Source organism: Dreissena polymorpha, chromosome 1 (assembly GCF_020536995.1).
Source record: "Dreissena polymorpha isolate Duluth1 chromosome 1, UMN_Dpol_1.0, whole genome shotgun sequence".
NCBI classification, from domain to species: Eukaryota; Metazoa; Mollusca; class Bivalvia; order Myida; family Dreissenidae; genus Dreissena; species Dreissena polymorpha.
Window position 1 is genome coordinate 147,433,259 of NC_068355.1, and position 20,939 is coordinate 147,454,197.

At 35.0% G+C, this 20,939-nt stretch overlaps 1 protein-coding gene and 1 long non-coding RNA gene across 2 annotated transcripts in view; one reads left to right on the top strand and one right to left on the bottom strand.

The window, feature by feature from the left end:
- The first annotated feature begins 5,383 nt into the window (after window positions 1-5,383).
- LOC127854994 (probable 18S rRNA (guanine-N(7))-methyltransferase) overlaps window positions 5,384-20,939 on the top strand; it is a 45,262-nt gene continuing 29,706 nt past the window's right edge. The window contains exon 1 of the mRNA XM_052390224.1: window positions 5,384-5,486. Coding sequence (XP_052246184.1) covers window positions 5,445-5,486 — 42 coding nt within the window. The 5' untranslated portion in view covers window positions 5,384-5,444. The remainder of the gene's footprint in view (window positions 5,487-20,939) is intronic.
- LOC127855008 (uncharacterized) lies at window positions 12,217-16,107 on the bottom strand. The gene is made up of 2 exons (XR_008037284.1): window positions 15,837-16,107; window positions 12,217-13,682 (listed from the first exon to the last, which is right to left on the bottom strand). It is a non-coding gene; the product is annotated as an uncharacterized LOC127855008 (long non-coding RNA).

The window sequence follows — 20,939 nt, forward strand, 5'->3', positions numbered from 1 at the left end:
AGTGACCTGAAAATTAATAGGGGTCATCTGCCAGTCATGATCAATGTACCTATGAAGTTTTATGATCCTAAGCGTAAGCATTCTTGAGTAAAATCAGGAAACCATTTTACTGTTTTGTGTCACTGTGACCTTGACCTTTGACCTAGTGACCTGAAAATCAATATGGGTCATCTGCCATTCATGATCTATGTACCTATGAAGTTTCATGATCCTAGGCGTAAGCATTCTTGAGTTATCATCCAGAAACCATTTTACTGTTTAGAGTCACTGTGACCTTGACCTTTGACCTTGTGACCTGAAAATCAATAGGGTCATCTGCCAGTCATGATCAATGTACCTATGAAGTTTCATGATCCTAGGCGAAAGCGTTCTTGAGTTATCATCCGGAAACCATTTAACTATTTTGGATCAACGCGACCTTAACGTAAAGCATATAACTGGACATTTTGTACTATTTCAATCAGCACATTTACCAGCAAAATTTAAAATGAAACCATAACAAACTTACAACAAGAGCTGTCAGAGGACAGCGCACTCGACTATTCGAGTGCTTGACGGTATAACGTAAGCCATCATGAGGAAATTATTCATATTCAATAATTTATAAGATGATCTTTCAAAAATAAATAAAAAAAATTTTGGGGGGGGGGGGGTAGGGGGGGGGGGTTAGGGGGTTGAGAGGGGGGTATAATGTGGGGTGGGGTAATTTATAAGATGATGTTAAAAAAAAGTTTTTTTTTGGGGGGGGTGGGGGGTGAGAGGGGGGTATAATGTGGGGTGTGGTAATTTATAAGATGATATTTAAAAAAAATGGGGTGGGCGGTGAGGGGTAGGGGGGTGGGGGAGTGAGAGGGGGTATAATGTGGGGTGTGGTAATTTATAAGATGATGTTTTTAAAAAAAAGTTTGGGGAGTGGGGAGAGGGTCGGGGGAGTGGGGGGGTCGAGAGGGGGGTATAATGTGGGGTGTGGTAATTTATTAGCTGATGTTTAAAAAAATGGGGGGGGGTTGGGGGGGGGGGAGGGAATCTGGTTGGGGCGTTGGGTATTGTTTGGGTGGAATCAATTGTGGTATTCGGGTAAGTGTTGTTTTGTCAAAGTAATAATATTAAAAAATGTGATCATAAATAAAGAAGTTAGGCAATTTGAGCAAAATGTTCAATTATCTACGTGTAAAAGGGGCCATAATTATGTCAAAATGCATGATGCAGTGGTCTGCTCTTGTTTATAGGTTGGGGTCATGTTGGTAAACAAGTATGCAACATATAAAAGCAATATGTAAATAGATATAGGAAATATTTGGGGTAGTACGCAAACTTTAACATAGATTCATCAATAATATGCATATTCTAAGTATAAAAGGGGCAATAATTATGACAAAATGCTTGATAGAGTTGTCTGCTCTTGTTTATAGGTTGGGGTGATGTTGGTTAACAAGTATGCAAAATATAAAAGCAATATGTCAAGGGACAATGAAAACAAGGACTGTTTGTAAAACATGCATGCCCCCCATATGAGCTGTCCGTTGTAGTGGCAGCCATTGTGTGAATACGTTTTTTGTCACTGTGACCTTTGACCTAGTGACCTGAAAATCAATAGGGGTCATCTGCGAGTCATGATCAATGTACTTATGAAGTGTCATGATCCTAGGCAAAAGCTTTCTTGAGTTATCATCCGGAAACAATTTTACTGTTTCGGGTCACTGTGACCTTGACCTTTGACCTAGTGACCTGAAAATCAATATGGGTCATCTGCGAGTCATGATTAATGTACCTATGAAGTTTCATGATCCTAGGCGTAAGCGTTCTTGAGTTATCATCCGGAAACCATTTAACTATTTTGGATCAAAGCGACCTTGACCTTTGACCTAGTGACCTCAAAATCAATAGGGGTCATCTGCGAGTCATGATCAATCTACCTATGAAGTTGCATGATCCTAGGCGTATGCGTTCTTGAGTTATCTTCCAAAAACCATTTTACTATTTTGGGTCACCGTGACCTTTGACCTAGTGACCTCAAAATCAATAGAGGTCATCTGCGAGTCATGATCTATCTAACGATGAAGTTTCATGATCCTAGGCGTATGCGTTCTTGAGTTATCATCTGGAAACCATTTTACTATTTCAGGTCACCGTGACCTTGACCTTTGACCTAGTGACCTCAAAATCAATAGGGGTCATCTGTGAGTCATGATCAATGTACCTATGAAGTTTTATGATCCTAGGCCCAAGCGTTCTTGAGTTTTCATCCGGAAACCACCTAGTGGACGGACCGACCGACCGACACGACCGACATGTGCAAAGCAATATACCCCCTCTTCTTCAAAGGGGGGCATAATAAATGGGGTAGTACAAAAACTTTAACATTTGCTGCATATTCTAAGTGGAAAAGGGACCATAATTATGACAAAATGCTTGATAGAGTTGTCGGCTCTTGTTTATAGGTTTGGGTCATGTTCGTAAACAAATATGCAAAATATGAAAGCAATATGTCAAGGGACAAAGAAAATATTTGGGGTAGTACGAAAACTTTAACATTTGCACGCAGACGCTGGGGTGAGTAGGATAGCTCCACTATATATATTTCATATATAATAGTCCAGCTAAAAATGTATGTTCCTTTAAGAAATTTCTCACCAAAAGGTCCATCTACATGAAATGTATCACATGCCAGAAATATATTACTCTTTAAATAAACATATTCTTAGATTAAAGGGATCTTTTTACGGTTGGGTTAATTGACAAAATTGAAAAAAGTTGTTTCAGATTCGCAAATTGTGAGGAAACAGTATTACTGAACATTTACCATAGTCCAACAGTGCTCCAGCTAGACTTAAATCAAAGGGCGCCACGCCCTGCCCTCCCGAACCTCCGCCCTGCACCCTCGAACCCCCGCCCTGTCCCCCCCCTTTTTTACATATGATAATTCATAAATCTCTTATTTCATTGTAATTATTTTAATCCTTATTGTAGACATTATATTTGAATGGTTTAATAATAATGGGAATAATACAATTATTTATAACATATAAATTAACATGCAATAGGAAGCTTTCCAGAAACACCCGCGCGCTCAAACGTGCCCTTTTCACAAAATACTGCGCATCGAAAGTGCCCTTTTGACAATATATTGCGCGTCGAAAGTGCCCTTTTGACAAAAAAGCCCCCCTGCCCTTTTCAAATCCTAGCTGGAGCACTGGTCCAATATAACCATTATATGTATCTTTTGACGATTTCAAAACCTAAAAATTATAAAGCGTTGCAACGCGAAACGATTGAATAATTTGGAGAGTTCTGTTGTTGTCGTTTAAATTTACGAAACTACGAAGATTGCTTATATAAGGTATAAAATACTTTAACGGTGTATACCTGGCGGAATAGCCGAGAGGGCTAATACGTTTTTACTTCAGACTAATTCCAGGACTCCGGGGGTCACTGGTTCGAGCCCTGGTACCGGCTACTTTTTTGTCCTTTTTTAAATTTTATTCTTGATTTTTTACTGGAGCTTTTAAGATCCAATGTTTACATTTCTCAATATAAAGCATTTAATGACAAACTTCAAAATATGCTAAAATCAGTGAAAAGGCCCCTTTAAGACAATTTTACGTCTTTGATATTTAATAAAATAAATTTTAAAAACAATAACAATTGTAAGGAAAACTTATAAACAATGTAAGTCAAATGTGTATAATGATCAAACTGTTACTTCGAAGCTTTATCATTATCAAATAATCAATGTCATACATGTATCTTCAAATGGAAAAAATCATGACTGATTAGGTACCCTTTAGGTTACTAAGGTAATGTGCTTTCCACATATTTTCAGATCCCAAAAGCCTGTAAAGAGAGGTGGGTCATCCGTCCCAATGTTGATTCTTTTACTTTATATATGTCTTTTCACAATTGGCAAATTGTAACACTGATCAGATATTGTCAAGCACCCCGGGGACACTGATTTCAAAATTAAAATTCCCGAGAAAAGACCTTTAATTGGCTAGTAGTGGAAAGCACTGAGGAGCTATCTATATGCACAGTTTAAAAAAAAATTGTGACAATCACATTTATTGTTTATGTAAAGATAAGGAGCGATAAAGAGCTTAATATTAGGTTGTTGAATAATGGACTTAAATTGAGTCTGACTGCAACTTGTGTTTGATTGTAAAATTTTCACTTGTCTTCACTACTTAAGACAAGTGTTTGTGAAGTCAAGATATTTGTGATTATAGCTAATAACACCTTGTTGGCATTTAATGTTCCCCAATATTTTAAGGTCATTTTTATTTAAATCTAAGATATTGACTAAAGCCAACTAGTATAGATAGTCCAATCACAACAAGAACAAAATCATTCTTGCTAAAGTAAATATTCTTCTTCACTGGTTCTGTAGGTTGATAGTTAGAACTTGTTTCACTGTTCCAGTTATTATGTTTTTTTGTGGCTTGAATGTCATCATCAAATGGCACTCCATGCTCTCTTGTATATTCTTCTTTTGTGTAAGCAGTAAATGCTTTACGGTGACGTAATTCACTGTTCCGGTTCTGTGTATAACCATAATGCTCCTTAAACCATTGTTCATAATTGTGATGTTCTGGCTTCATTTTTTGAGGTGGGCCTTTGGTTGAAAAATTGGAAAAATGATGATGCCTTGCAGTGCCTCTGTGTAGGCCGCCATGTTCATGACCTTTTCTAGAATCATCATACTGCTGACGAAGCCTTGTATTTGCCAATATCTCATAAGCTTCAGTCAGCTCATGAAATTTTTTCGCTGCTTCCGGAGTTTGATTTAAATCTGGGTGGTACACTTTTGAAAGTCTGTAATATGCTTGCTTCACCTTTGATGGCCCACATGATGGCGTGACACCCAGGGTTAAATAATAATTTTTCTTTGGATCAACTTTAACAGTGCTTCTGACTGTTGTTATTGAAAAGTGCCGTATCTGCCTTGATTGCGTATGCATGATTTTCTTCAAAATTTCATTGCCACAGTTACCAGGTGTGTGACTTTTGGAAACGTTGTGACCTTCATCATGCCAGGCTGAAATACTTGCATGTGGCAAAACACAAGCATATCTTTGCTGTTCTCCATTCGAAAGCTGAGGGGAAGACGCTGGCGATACCAATTTGAACGTTCTACAACCGACAAACCCTTGTTTTCCTGCTAACATCACAGTTCATGTAAATTGGACGAAAATGAAATGAAACTGTCAACCCGACTCCCGATTACATAATCGCAACATCGAATTATTTTACTGTCAAAATAAAGCTAAGGTTTTATTGTTTTTCTTGATGAAATGTAATTTAGTTTTCTTTATTATAGCAAATTCTATATGCAAATGCATATCTTGTTTGCAAACCAGCTAGAAAATTCGAAGATTTCATACATATTGACTTTGACAACTTCCGGGCATGACTTTGTTACGAATGAAAATAACAACAACATAACACGCATGGCATCAGGTCGTCCTGAAAGAAAAGCTCCTCCTGAAATCGTATGCAATCAGTTTATATAATATGATTATAGGTGGTACCTAATTTGCGGGCAAAAGCTTTTTAAGTTTTTTTGATAACCATGTATTTTTAATAAATATATGGACATGATTGTGTTCAAAATATTATAATTGTTGCAATATGATTAGTGAGAAGGTTAGTGAAATGATAATGGACAAGCGGGAAGAGGAATCAAGGGTAAGCAATATGATTTTCTTTAATGTGGAAGAGGTTAAGGGAGGTAACTCAAAGGAGAGTGATGCCATTTTGATTGGTGAAGTGTTGGATAGTTTGAACATTGAGTTGGAACGTTCACAATTGGCTAACATAACCAGATTGGGCCGAGTTACAGAAAATGGCTCCAAAATACGTCCAATAAGGGTGAGAATTGAAAACAGAGGAAAGAGAGGTGAGATCCTTAGGAATGCTTTTAAACTAAAAGGGTTGGGTAAACTATCGAAGGTTGGTATCGGGATAGCTGAAATAATTCGCGTTCAGAATAAATCTGAACGCTGAAACTCCGGTCTGCAAAAACCATAACGAAAAATAAATACAATACTATTATATCAATATGCTTAAAATTGCAAAATAACATTACCAACTCATAAAGTTTTAGTTAATTAGTCCATTTTACCTCAAATAGCGTCGATTTAAAGTTAATAGGCATAATTTGTTTCAGTTAAACTTCTGCTTAAATCGCAATACAATCACTGACCTCTCGCCATGTTATGAAATATTTAAATATCAACCAATCAGAAGAAGGCATTACGGTGTAATACGCTGCGTTATCGATTAAAATCTACCTGCCGTATACAGCGGGCACAGCGATTGGAATTGAAAATGTGAGTAGTGTGTTGATTTAAATTGGTCAGGCGTGCAAAATTGAAAGAGTCATTACATAATTCTTACGGAACATTATTGAGAAATGAATTATCTACACAGGTATGTAAATATTATTGCAATCCGTTGATATTAACTGTCTGATATCGGTGCTTGAATGTTGCGCACCAAATTCCTTGCGCATCAATATAGACAAAGAAGAAAAACTCTCGCTATTAAAAAGATAGAGTGGACTATTGACGCCAAGAGTCTGCCAAAGCAAAAATCATCAAAAGACTCTTAGGCGGCAATTTATATTGACTAGTATCGGGAGAGACCTTACTCAGAAACAGAGGGAACACAACGCAAATTTAAGGAAACTTTTGGAGGAAAAAAGAACAGAGTACCTGGGACAAATGTGGGTTATCCGTCGGGATAAAATTGTGGAGCAGAACGAGAGTTGTCCCTCCGGATGCAGTACCTGATGCGGGGAACCATCAAAAATGATTAAATAGTCAAGTTCCTGTAAATAAGTTAAATGTTATTGTTAACAGTTCCAAATGTTACCCTGTTAAAAGTTTAAAGTCTGTTCAGTCAGATATATTGAATCCACAAACAAACAATTTCATGAACTTTCATCATGGATTGAAGGTTTGTTTTTCTAATGTTGACACTTTGAGTAATAAACTCGCAGAATTTGAGGCGTATCTTGCAACTGAAAATCCGGATATTGTTGGACTATGTGAAGTATTTCCGAAGGTCAGTTATGACAAATATAATATTAATAACTTGTCATTTTTAAATTATAATATTTTCATGCCTAATCATAATGGTAAGCGTGGTGTCATATTGTTAGTGAGAAAAAACCTTAAGGCTACAAAGATTGACTTGTTTGAAGACATAAATTTTGATGAAAATGTGTGGTGTGAAATAATCCTGAAAGACGATGATAAGATACTTATTGGAGTGATTTATCGTAACCCATCATCTACTGAGGCCAATAATGAGAGACTTTAAAGCTTATAACCCAGTCCTGTGCACTTAACTACAGTCATTACATGTTATTGGGTGATTTCAATTACAAGGATATAGATTGGGAAAACTGCAACAGTAATTACGCAATCAATGCCTCTGGAACGAGATTCTTGGATTGCTCTTTGGATAATTATTTACATCAACATATCAAGACTTTCACTAGAAATCGAGAGGGTCAAACTCCAAGTTGTTTGGATCTTGTTTTCACAAACGAAGAGACCATGATTGACCAGGATTCTTTAAGCATTCAACCACTTATTGGTTTAAGTGACCATTCTTTTTTGAACTTTCAATTAGCCCTTTACTACACAGGAGAGGAAGTTTCGGAAAGTTATCAGTTCTATAAAGGGGATTATGACGCTATCAACAGAGAATTAGCTCAAATAGACTGGGACAATATGAAAGATAAGGATATTGATTAAATGTGGTATTTTTTTAAGAGCTCGCTTAATGATCTTGTCAATAAATATGTACCTAAGAGAAAACGGAATGATAAACACAAGAGAAACCCCTTTTGGTTTAACAAAAAGTGCAAGGAAGCATTTTTAAAGAAAAATAAAGCGTGGAAGCGGTACAAATATTCGAGAAACAGGGAGAACTATGCTGTCTACGCCTTAACCAGAAATGAGTGTTCATCCACTGTTAAGGACGCTAAAAGAGACTATGAAAGGAAAATCGCCAAGGAAATAAAATTAAACAACAAATCGTTCTGGAAGTATGTGAATTCTAAAAGAAAAACGAGAGACAGTATAAGTATCATAAAAAAAGCAGACGGTTCAGAAGCAAAGTCAAATTTTGAGAAAGCAGAAGTCATGAATTCTTTTTTTAGTAGTGTGTTTGTAAGAAGTGAAGCATTTAATGAGGAAGTGCCAAATGACATACCGTTTTCTATGAGTGATTTTGAGATATCCATTAGTGATGTTCAAAAAGTGTTGAAAACCTTAAAACCTGATAAATCACCTGGTCCAGAGGGTTTTCATCCAAAGGTTTTATTTGAAACACAAGGACACATTTTAAAACCTCTGCATATGATATTTAGGGAATCACTAATAAAAGGAAAATTACCAGATGATTGGAAGAAGGCTACTGTAGCACCAATATTTAAATCTGGTAATAAGAAAGAACCATCGAATTATAGACCTGTGAGTTTGACATCTGTTGTGTGTAAACTTTGTGAAAAAATCATCCGGGATAAATTAATGTCATACTTGTTAAATATGAACCTACTTTCAGACAATCAGTATGGTTTTCGTCCTAAACGTTCATGTAATATTCAATTACTGGAAATTCTCGACAGATGGGCTGAAAGTGTTGATGAAGGATCCCCTATAGATGTTATTTATCTAGATTTCAGCAAAGCCTTTGACAGCGTGGCACATGATAGGCTTTTATTTAAACTAAATTGTCTGGGTGTGCATGGTGTTACCCTAAATTGGATTGAGAATTTTCTAACAGCACGATCTCAATGTGTAAGGATAGGCCCAGCAATGTCCAATTGGTCTAAAGTCATAAGCGGAGTTCCACAAGGAAGCGTTCTGGGTCCTGTACATTTTTTTTGCTTTATAAATGACCTGCCAGATGTTGTCAATGGAATAGTCAAAATTTTTGCTGATGATACCAAGATTTACTCAAATGTTAATACCACTACTCAATGTGATGAATTGCAGCAAGATCTGGACAACCTGTGTGACTGGAGTTCGAAATGGAAGCTTTCTTTCAATGCCAAAAAATGCAAAGTCATGCATATAGGATCTACTAATGAAAGGCATAGGTATTCAATGCTCGATAAAGATGGAAATTTCATACACCTGGACTCGGCACAATCTGAGAAGGACCTTGGAGTGACTTTCAATGAAAATTTACATTTTGGAGAGCACATATCAAACATTACTTCTAAGGCACAGAGAGTACTAGGACTTATTCACAGATCTTACGAATACATGGAAACGGAAATGTTGCTTCCTCTCTATAAATCATTAGTTAGGCCTATTCTTGAATATGGATCAAATGTTTGGTCGCCATATCTTAAAAAGGACATTAAAAAGATTGAGGATGTTCAGAGGAGAGCTACACGACTGGTTCCTGCATGTTCTACCCTCCCATATGAAGAAAGATTAAAATTCCTTGGTCTACCAACTCTGGAGTACCGAAGAGATAGGAGTGATATGATTACTCTGTATAAGTCTATTTACGGATTGGACGACCTAAAATGGAGCAATATATTTAACTTGGCTCAAGGGGATTTGAGAGGTCATCACCTAAAATTCATCAAAAAAAAGTGTCATTATAATGTAAAGCTAAATTCATTTGGAGCTAGGACAGTGAACATGTGGAATGCCCTTTCAGAAGAAACTGTCTCTTCAACATCCCTGAATGTGTTCAAATCGAATTTGAACAAAGAGAATTGGAATAAGAAAAAATTTAAATCAACTGTGTAGCGCACTATGTCGCGTATAACATTTTAAAGAAGAGGGGCCACGATAGACTTTGTCTAATATTACGGCCCGAAGATCAAGGTAAATCAAGGTAAATCAATAATTAAGTAATGCATCCAAAAAAATCAATCTTAAAACGAGTTACGTGTTCTAAGCTTAAAGATCTAGCATCTTATTTTTTGTTTGTTTTCTAGCCACAGGAATTTATAGCTGGTTCGGTGTCTGTGGTAAAGTGGATGGGGTGTCTGCTAACTGGCTTAGTCACTGGGAGGTCTCTGTATTGATCCTTTAAGTGGGAGCATTCTTTAGATAACCCTAAAGACATACTATGGCGTACCATTTGGGTTGAAAGTCAAGAAGACCTACAAGTTAAAAAGAGAAATATACGTTGAAGTACAATAATTGTACGTCAACATGAATATAAAATACACTTCGAAGTATATATTTGTATGTCAAAGTACAATTTGTACTTCGGCAAACATGTTTGTACTTCGACATACACATTTTCTGAACAGTTAATCAAAACACTAGTCTCTTGAGCCGCTTTTCCTTCAGATTTATTCATAATAAATGTTTAAAAAAATTTTTTAGTTGAGGACAAAATGAAAAAAAATATCAGAATGACAAAAAAACAACAGATAGAAGTTTCAAGTATTTAATGCATTGAAATAGATTTTATACAAATTTGAAGAAGATTCAATTGTTACCTTTTTAAAATTAAAATAATTCAGGATATTGTGTGTATGAAATGATCATGCGGGGCGGAGTATCATGACCGTCCAGCACATTACTGTGTAGGAAATTCCCAACGGTAACCAGTTACCAAGCATTAACGGGATAAATAATGTATTATAACCTCCCCGTTGGTCGTATTTTGTGATAACCATAACTTGCATAAGTCAGAGGTTAATTCCGCCACGCCAGGTCAATAAATACGCACAATATCTATGAGTTAGCGGTCGATAGTCGCATAATTTGGTATAAATTATAATAATAATAATGTTTAATAAATACGCACAATATCTATGAGTAAGCGGTCGATAGTCGCATAATTCGGTATAAATAATAATAATGTTCAATGTCAAAAATCTCTAAAAGCAACAGACGTAAGATGTCTTCTGATTGGCTAAAACTCAAGGGTCGGTGAAAAAAGTACATTTCTCGTTCTACCTAGTAGGTCTTGTAGGCTTTCGACGTCATGGTACGTCATATAGACACTAAGTATTGGTCCTACCCAGGAAACAGTTTGTTTCATCAAATGTCTCAATTCAACTTGACAGCTTGCTAAAGCAGTTGCATTTAGCATACAGTACACTGATTTAACATAATCAAAATCATTTGATGTGTCAAATCAATTTTGATTGACAAATTTGACAGGATTTTTTTTTAATCCAATAAGTTTTAGACTGTCAAATAACACACACTACGTATTGAAAGCCATACCTGGAGCTTTCGTCTGTATACATGTATCACTGACTTCATCAGAAGAATGATTTCTACTGTTGGGAAACGTTAACACCACTAATTGTCTTCTTATGTAATATGATAATAGGTGCTACCTAATTTACGGGCAAAAGCTTATTTGATGTTTGATAAAAATAACACGGGTAATATATGTCTGCACATTATCATGCAACAAAACATTCAATTTCTTTACAAAACAATATGTAATTTAGTAAAGCAATAAAATATAATTTGTTTAAATCTTAAACAAGTATATGAATCTATGCTTTTTGTATAGTAACCCCTTGTACTGTTTTCAAACTCTTAAACATGTATTTCATTTTTTGTTTCCATTTTTCAAAACAATGTTAGAATTTAAAAAAAAATCTCGCGAAACTGTGTTTTATTGATGTTTTCCATATGCAGGGATGCCATCTATGTTTTAGGGTGAGATTATTTCTCAAACGATTTTATTTAACTGAAGCATAAAAAAGAAAGGTGCCGTACTTCATTATTTTGGTCCCATGTCTAAATCATCGACATCGTAAATGTATCCCCTGCATATGTAAATGAAAAACTTTTTTTACTTAATAAATGTTAATAAATATATAAATGCAACAGTGCTTGCGGGAGTGTTTGCATCTATCTTGAAAGAAGTGCATAGACCTCATTCACTGCGCAAAATTACACAGTCCAGAAATATCACCTTTGGCTTTGGACACAATACTCTTTGCATATCTTCAGCACTGTTAGAGCTTATGTCATGAAATGTGGTAAACTTATTGTATTTTTCTGAATCCTCAGGAATTAACAGTTGGTAAAAACTATCGCTTATGGCATACACAGATTGAACATTACTAGGTTGGTGCTAAGGAGAAAATACTAGTAGCAAAAATTTAGGTTTATGATGAAGACCCACATCATAAGCTTAACGCTAAATATATGAGTGTACATGTACCTGTCACTTTATGTGTGAGACAAAAAATAAACAACAACATACTTATTATCACGAATTTACTGTTATCAACAAGAATTGTTTTACCAGTAAATAATTTACCAAACCATATTTAAATAAAATATAATCAAATATTTTTCACCTGAATTTAATTACATTATTTTGTTTATTTTCATTTCATTTAATTCATTTTCATGTTTTGAAAGTAAAGATATTCAGTCATTATGGAATGTGGCATTAAACATATAGACAGCAGCTGCGTATTGCATGTGAATGAGGCAGTTTCCACATGAATATGATTATTAAATAACAACCCGATTATTAAACTGCATGTACATCCCAATTGATTAAAGTCAAGTTTTTGTATGTTCAAGCTCATAAACAAAATAACACATTCAGTATGTTCATTTATACCCCTATCTTCTCGCCCTTGTTTCTGTGCACTCAACACATGTAGTATTAGACACACTGTTATGAGTTTGCATATATTCGGTAAGTTCCTACCACGCGTTTTTTAGTTAAAAAAGACGCTCAGTCTTGGCACTAAATGTCAATGAGTTGACTTCTTTAAAGATGTAGAACCAAAAAAAATACTCCACTCATCCCGTACGCCTTCTATGAAGAAATAATAACAAGCAGTCATCAAATAAAATGAATACCGTATCCTGCACTTTCGCTTCTTATATGGTCTTCAAAAGTAAGTAATCAGTGGTAATCAGAGACAGTTGACAAGACTAAACTTCTGCTTTTCGCTTATTTGCAATTTTTTCAAAGTGTCAGCATAATGTGCAAAATAATAATGGTAATACACAACATGGTCTCAGGTGTGTCAAATGAATTTTTAGGCAAGGATTATTAATTATAGGTATAAGTTCAAGTGTACAGCACACTCTTTTGTAATTAAAATATTGCAAAGTGTGCTACTGGCACTGCATTATGCACATTTATATTTAAGCAAAAATTAACATACATTTATATAATAAACAAGAAATCTGATACTTAAAAACAACTTAGTAGATATTGTTTAATGTACAATGTATTACTCAAAGTCATCATCACACAATGAGACAACACAATGGTCTCTAAACAGAGTGTGCTTTTTAATTGTGGCATACATTTTATGAATTAATACTAGTAATAGAAATACAGAAAAAAAAACGTTTAGAGCTGCCTGGGAACTATCATTTTTAATATCAACAATTCATTTGACATGCCTGATTGCAAATTGTTAATTTCACTATTCTTTCACATTGTTTTCACACCTGATATTTGTTAAGCTGTATATTCTTTTTGCTAACAGACATACAGAGTCTCGTCACAATAATTGCAGTTTCTTTACAGTCCACTAACGTTGAACATTACAGAGTCACAATTGCTAATGTTTCAGTCCCGGTCAAGCTTTTTAGGTCCAGAATTGCTTCGTTGTTGAGTACAAAGCTCAGCAGAGCAGAATGTTGTTGAGCAGAATGCTGCATGGAATGTGTGAAGTCCAGCATTTGACAGAGCAGCTTCTAAAAGTAAATCAAAAAGAATCCATAAAATATCCACATGAATTAGTCTATTTCCAATGTGTATGTAAGCACAGTTTGATTTTTTAGCTCATCTATTTTTTGAAAAAAAATTATGAGCTATTGTCATCACCTTGGCGTCGGCGTCGGCGTCTGCGTCGGCGTCGGCGTCGGCGTCGGCGTCCGGTTAAGTTTTGCGTTTAGGTCCACTTTTCTCAGAAAGTATCAATGCTATTGCATTCAAACTTGGTACACTTACTTACTATCATGAGGGGACTGGGCAGGCAAAGTTAGATAACTCTGGCCTGCATTTTGACTGAATTATGTGCCCTTTTTATACTTAGAAAATTGAAAATTTTGGTTAAGTTTTGCGTTTAGGTCCACTTTTTTCAGAAAGTATCAATGCTATTGCATTCAAACTTGGTACACTTACTTACTATCATGAGGGGACTGGGCACGCAAAGTTAGATAACTCTGGCATGCATTTTGACAGAATTATGTGCCCTTTTTATACTTAGAAAATTGAAAATTTTGGTTAAGTTTTGTGTTAAGGTCCATTTTATTCCTTAAGTATCAAAGCTATTGCTTTCATACTTGCAACACTTACTAACTACCGTAAGGGGACTGTGCAGGCAAAGTTATGTAACTCTGACTGGCATTTGGACGGAATTATGGGCCCTTTATACTTAGAAAATTGAAAGTTTGGTTAAGTTTTGTGTTTTGGTCCACTTTACCCCTAAAGTATCATAGATATTGCTATCATACTTGGAACACTCGCAAACTATCATAAGGGTACAGTAAAAGGACAAGTTGCATAACTCTGGATGTCATTTTTACGGAATTATGGCCCTTTTTTGACTTAGTAACTTTGAATATATGGTTAAATTTTGTGTTTCGATCCACTTTACTTCTTAAGTATCAAGGCTATTGCTTTCAAACTTCAAATACTTTCATGCTATCATGAGGTTACTGTACCTGGCAAGTTGAATTTTACCTTGACCTTTGAATGACCTTGACTCTCAAGGTCAAATTATTAAATTTCTCTAAAATTGCCATAACTTCTTTATTTATGATTAGATTTGATTGATACTTTGACAAAACTACTCTTACCTGACATACCACAATAGACTCCACCCAAACCATCGCCCGTGCCCCCCCCCCCCAACCCCCCCCCTATTGTTTTTTTTATATTTTTTTTTTTTTTTTTTTTTAAAGATCATCTCACAAATGACCACCACACCCTCACACTATACCCCCCCCCCCCCACCCCACCCCCTCCCCATTTTTTTTTTAAACGGTTAAAAAACAAAACTATTTATTTTGATTATTTTATGTTTGAAATACCGTCCAACCATCGCACCCAAGAATCCCCCCCCCCCACCCCCCCTCCCCCCACCCGAATCCCCCCCCCCTATTTTTTTTTTTTTTTTAAGATCATCTCACAAATTACCACCACACCCTCACACTATACCCCCCCACCTCACCCCCCCCCCCCCCCCCCCATTTTTTTTTATGAAACGGTTAAAAAACACAAATATTTATTTTTATTATTTTATGTTTGAAATACCGTCCAACCATCGCACCCAAGAATCCCCCCCCCCCAACCCCCCCCCCCCCCCCCCCCCCCCCCCCCCCCCGATTTTTTTTTTCCTTTTTTTCGCATTTTTGGAAGAAAATGTAATAAATGTCCACACCCCCACACAATGCACCGCTCTTCACTCCACCCCTCCCTCCTTTGTGATTGAAAATGAGAGTCCCTTCACCTTTAAAAAGAAAATAGATGAGCGGTCTGCACCCGCAAGGCGGTGCTCTTGTTTACAGTTTGAAACAGTTTGGTACGAAAATGATCGAGTATGAGTCGAAGATACAATATTGTTTACAATCACAACGTAACTTAATACATCACAAAAGAAAGGGTCTTGAGAATAATCACGTAGAATATACTCAAGAAATAACTCCAAAACTTAATAAAATTATAACTTTTATGTTCCATTAGTTTGACTGAATAATAATGACCTTAAATTTAAAATCGGCGAAATTTTGTATGTGCCGAAAACAGTTCCCATGCTATCAAAGGTAATCTTTAGCAATATTACATGTATATAGATTGATGTTTTATGTAACCAAACGCAATATTTTAATTGAATAATGACTTACCAATCGAGTGCATTCCATTAATTTATTAAATTTCAACAATGTAAACATCCACCAGAGTATGTCAGTTTCAATTTTAACTTCTTAATGACGTATCGACGAAAGCAGTGGCGTCACACAGACATGTATAGTTGTCGACGAAAGAAACGCGGCCGTTCATGTTGTGAACAATTAAACTTTTAAACAATTGTTTATTTATGTAAAGGGATAATATTAACTATAGAATATTGGGTTCATTGAAGAAGTTAATTCGAAACTAATCTTATTCGGTATTGTAAACCGGAAGTACGCAAATAATTTAGACGGCTTATCTTTTTTAAGATTTTGTTAACAACATCTAGAGCAATTTTGAATTTGCAATGCATTATGGGAAACAGGAAGTTTCACACAGGGAGGCAAACAGACGTATTTTGATCGTAGAAAATCATAATACAATAACATAGAGTACGATTCGCTACTTAATAATTACTGCCATGCCGTATTATTTCATGAGGAATGCATCTACGTGTCATATAGCGTTTGTCGAAGTGCCTATAATCTCCAGCGCTCTATGATTTTCCATCGCGAAAATAGGTGACGGCAGAAATTATTTGACTTGTATCCCTATAAGGTAATGTCTCTTTGTATTTCAGAAAAGTGATACAAATAAACGGTCAACGCCCGCTTCACGGGCTTTTGCCCGTATTATCAATGTATAAATATGTGTAACAGCATAACAACATACTTGATTCGAAATTAAAATATTTAATAAATACAGGTATCTTCCAGGTTTCTAATTTTCTTTCGCAAACTATTGTTGAATAGTTTAAATTTTGTCGCCACTAAAAAACTAGCCATTTTGTAGCAATTCTAAAATCACAGTCTAAACTGCATACACTTAGCTCTATAGTTACAATTTGAATGCAAATATTAGAATGCACTATGTTATATCATCCATATTTTTCATTTAAACATTCAAATAACACATAACACAGTACATATATAAAAAGGTATGTGGTATTGTGTGGAGATACAAAATACTTCACATCATTTATTTGCACATAAAATAATAGTTACAAAATAAGTAAAACTAAAACACTGTCATCAACCTACATTTCAAGAATATTTACGTATATGAAATTACAAAGTGGTGTTATTGTATTACCTTTTACAAAATTAACATTGCTGGTTTTGTACTACATGTAGCCATAAAACATTTATCATGGATTAACAAGTGAAGTAACAACCAATTTATTAATTACACAATAGAACGGAAATCATATTAATTGCATTATGCATTTACTAAACAAGCTATTTGCTACTGTTCAGAATTACACTATCTTACTAAAAATGATCACAGGTACTTAGTGCTTTTACATACTTGTGGTAAGTTTTGTATTACTAGTTTGACAATTATCGGCAGACACTTGTCGATATACAGACAAAATTTGCATGGGAACTTTCATATTTTTTCAGCATAATTGCCTTCAAATTGTTAATTTAACAACTCTTTGACATTGTTTGCACATCACCACAGTGTGTATAGCTTGGAAATTTTGATAGTTCAGGAATCCCTCCTTTGTTGATTTCTAAAAACCAAAACTGTCAGTTTTGCTGGATAGAATGGCATGTATGATGCCCAGCTCTTGCCTTCGCAAAACAGCTTCTAAAAACGGAAAACCAACAAATATCTTAAATTTGATCAATAATGCAGACAATTTATATGTCTTGTTTTTTGTTGATTTGAAATCTGGAAGATTTTTTACGTAAGATTGTGGTAGGAAAATCCAACGGTATCGGATTTTGTGGTTTTAGGCCTAAACTAATTATAGTGATATGTAACCTTTCGGGATATCGGTTAAGTGCGGGCAGACGAGGTGTAAATACGTTAAAAATTAAAGCTAAACGACTAAAAAGTTAGATCAGAATATCTTTAAATTGTGTGAATAAATGTGTTTCTGGTGGATAACAACGACAACTTACCAGAATATTGCTCATGATCACACGTAAAACTTCTTTCTGAGACATTGTGTACACACCGGTCTTACTGACATTAACGAAGTGACGTCACCATCTATGTATAGAATGCTTTCTGAGAGCGAATGGAAAATGCGTCACATATTCTGACAAATAAACAGTAGGGTGTCGTTATTGAAATAACGCGAGAATACTGGAAGAATAGAGATGCCAACTATAATGTTTAAAACAAATAATTTTTTAACAAGCGTTTGTGATTTGTCAGGATAATAATAACAATAAGATATCGAAAAGATCAAAGCAAATAAATTCGACAGAAATCTGAGATTCGGCAATATATTAAAGACGGGTTATGTTCACCTAAATTGTGTTTGGTAAAAACTGTCACTATAGACCAGTTCATTGTTATTGTTTTGATTCCTGCGCAATGCACTTGTAGTCAAAAGCATTGCTTACACCTAACGCAAAGCATATGGATAACGAGACTTGTTTAGTCAATACGATAACTCAAGAACGCTTGGGCCTAGGATCATGAAACTTCATAGGTACATTGATCATGACTCGCAGATGACCCCTATTGATTTTGAGGTCACTAGGTCAAAGGTCAAGGTCACGGTGACTCGAAATAGTAAAATAGTTTTTGAATGATATTTCAACTTATGCATACGCGGCCAACAGGGCACACTCTGAACAATATTACTGAAGGAACTGGTCTGTAATCCTAAATCTATAATTATCAGTCCAATGAAACATCATCCTTTTAGTAAAATACAGTGGATCAGTAAAAATATTATCAGAATATGAGATTTTTTGTATATTTTGTATATTAAATATTGTGTTAATGTTTAATTTTGTTGATTAATATAAATATGAGCAGGACAGGGGAGGTAATACACTACAGGGGAAACAAATGCAATAAGTTAAAATTTATTGTTACAGATTTGCCTCCCTTGTAATATATTTAAATTTTACCAAATGTAAGGCTAACAGCATTTTTGTAATGCATACTACTACTACTACTACTACTACTACTACTACTGCTGCTGCTGCTGCTGCTGCTGCTACTACTGCTACTACTTCTACTACTACTACTAATACTACTACTACTACTACTACTACTACTACTACTTCTACTGCTACTACTACTTCTACTGCTACTACTACTACTACTACATACTACTACTACTACAGTGTTTTTTTTTCACTTATAGGGGAATGGTGGCGGGGCCCGTCCAAGGGAAAAAATGCGTCGTTTTTAGGAAAAGGGGAAAATTAAAAATTCACTTGTTTATATGTAATGATATTTATTATATTAATACACATGTTTGTATGAATATAATATTCACAGCTGAATGTCTTTGTCCTTTTTCTTAAAATTTAAATATATATCAATGATTTTTTCAACATTTAAGTTTCAGACAGTTCAGCCTTCATGCACTGTCTCAGTTTTCTTAGCCATTTTGAGTCTAATTGGGATCTTTCAAATCGATAAAATGGCAAATTTGAGCATTTTTTATCAATAAAATGGACCAAATTGGAATGATTTTATCAACAAATATTGACACAATATAGATACATCAGGCCTTTTCTTTGCCATTTTTCGAAGAAAAATGCAATAAATGTGAAAAGTCCACTGATTTGGGAAAAACTATTTAATACAACTCTTTATAATTATTCAAAATAATATAAATTATAGCTATATACTTTTTTAGTTGTTTATGAAATAAACTTGAGATATATTTATCATGATTATGAGACAGTTCTTTCTATAAAAAAAGAAAAAAATATTATTATTATTTTTTTTTTAAATTTCTGGAGGGGATTTTTTTTTTACAAAATGGGGGAAAAATATATACTCTTTTTTGAGGGGAATGGGGCCGAATATCGGCCCCGAAATTGCCATAAAAAAAACACTGTACTACTACTACTACTACTACTACTACTACTACTACTACTACTACTACTACTTCTACTACTACTCTACTACTACTACTACTACTACTACTACTACTACTGCTACTACTACTACTACTACTACTACTACTACTACTACTACTACTACTACTACCACTTCTACTACTACTTCTACTATTTCTTCTGCTACCACCACCTACTACTACCTACTACTACTACTACACTATTACTACTACTACTACTACTACTACTACTACTACTACTACTACTACTACTACTACTACTACTACTACCTACTACTACTACAACTACTACTACTACTACTACTACTACTACTACTTCTACTACTACTCTACTACTAGTACTACTACTACTACTACTACTACTACTGCTACTACTACTACTACTACTACAACTACTACTACTACTACTACTACTACTTCTACTACTACTACTACTACTACTACTACTACTACTACTACTACTTCTACTACTATTTCTTCTGCTACCACCACCACCACCACCACCACCACCATTCACAGTGACAAAAAACGTATTCACACAATGGCTGCTACTACAACTTATAGCCCATATAAGGGGGCATGCATGTTTTACAAACAGCCCTTGTTATAGTTATGATCAACCAGAACCTTTTAAACCTACTTAACATAGTGACACTAAATGCAAACAAATTAACTACATTATCTGATGGATTATATTTGCTTTCCTTACTTTTCTGCACCTCTTTCCTTTTCTCAATTCTTTCCGCTTCTCGTTTTGAGGACCTTTCAGTGAGTTTCTAATTCTTTCTGTTGCCTGTTGCCACCACCTTGCAGATATTTTAAAATAGAACCCTTTTCCATTTTAATATTTCAGACGAACTTTAACTGAAAGACATGCTTGATTGACAAACGGTTACAATATGGTAAATTTTGCCTAAGGCTTCTGATCACGAAATTCTGCTTATTAATAATTATTTTTTCTGTTTATTTTTAATTAAATATAAGAAGTATTATAATTAACCAGTGATGTATTATTGTTTTATTGATATTTACATTAAAATTCACGGAATGACCAATATATTTAACAGTTTTATTCACTTTTAATTGATTAGCTAAGAGCACTGACAACGACGAAAAGAGCGCAGCCGATTTCGAGAATTATTTTTACTGTGCCCGTGACGTCATTTTTCAGTGTCAAAACGAAAGTGCAGTTTCTTTGTGTACTAAAGGTATT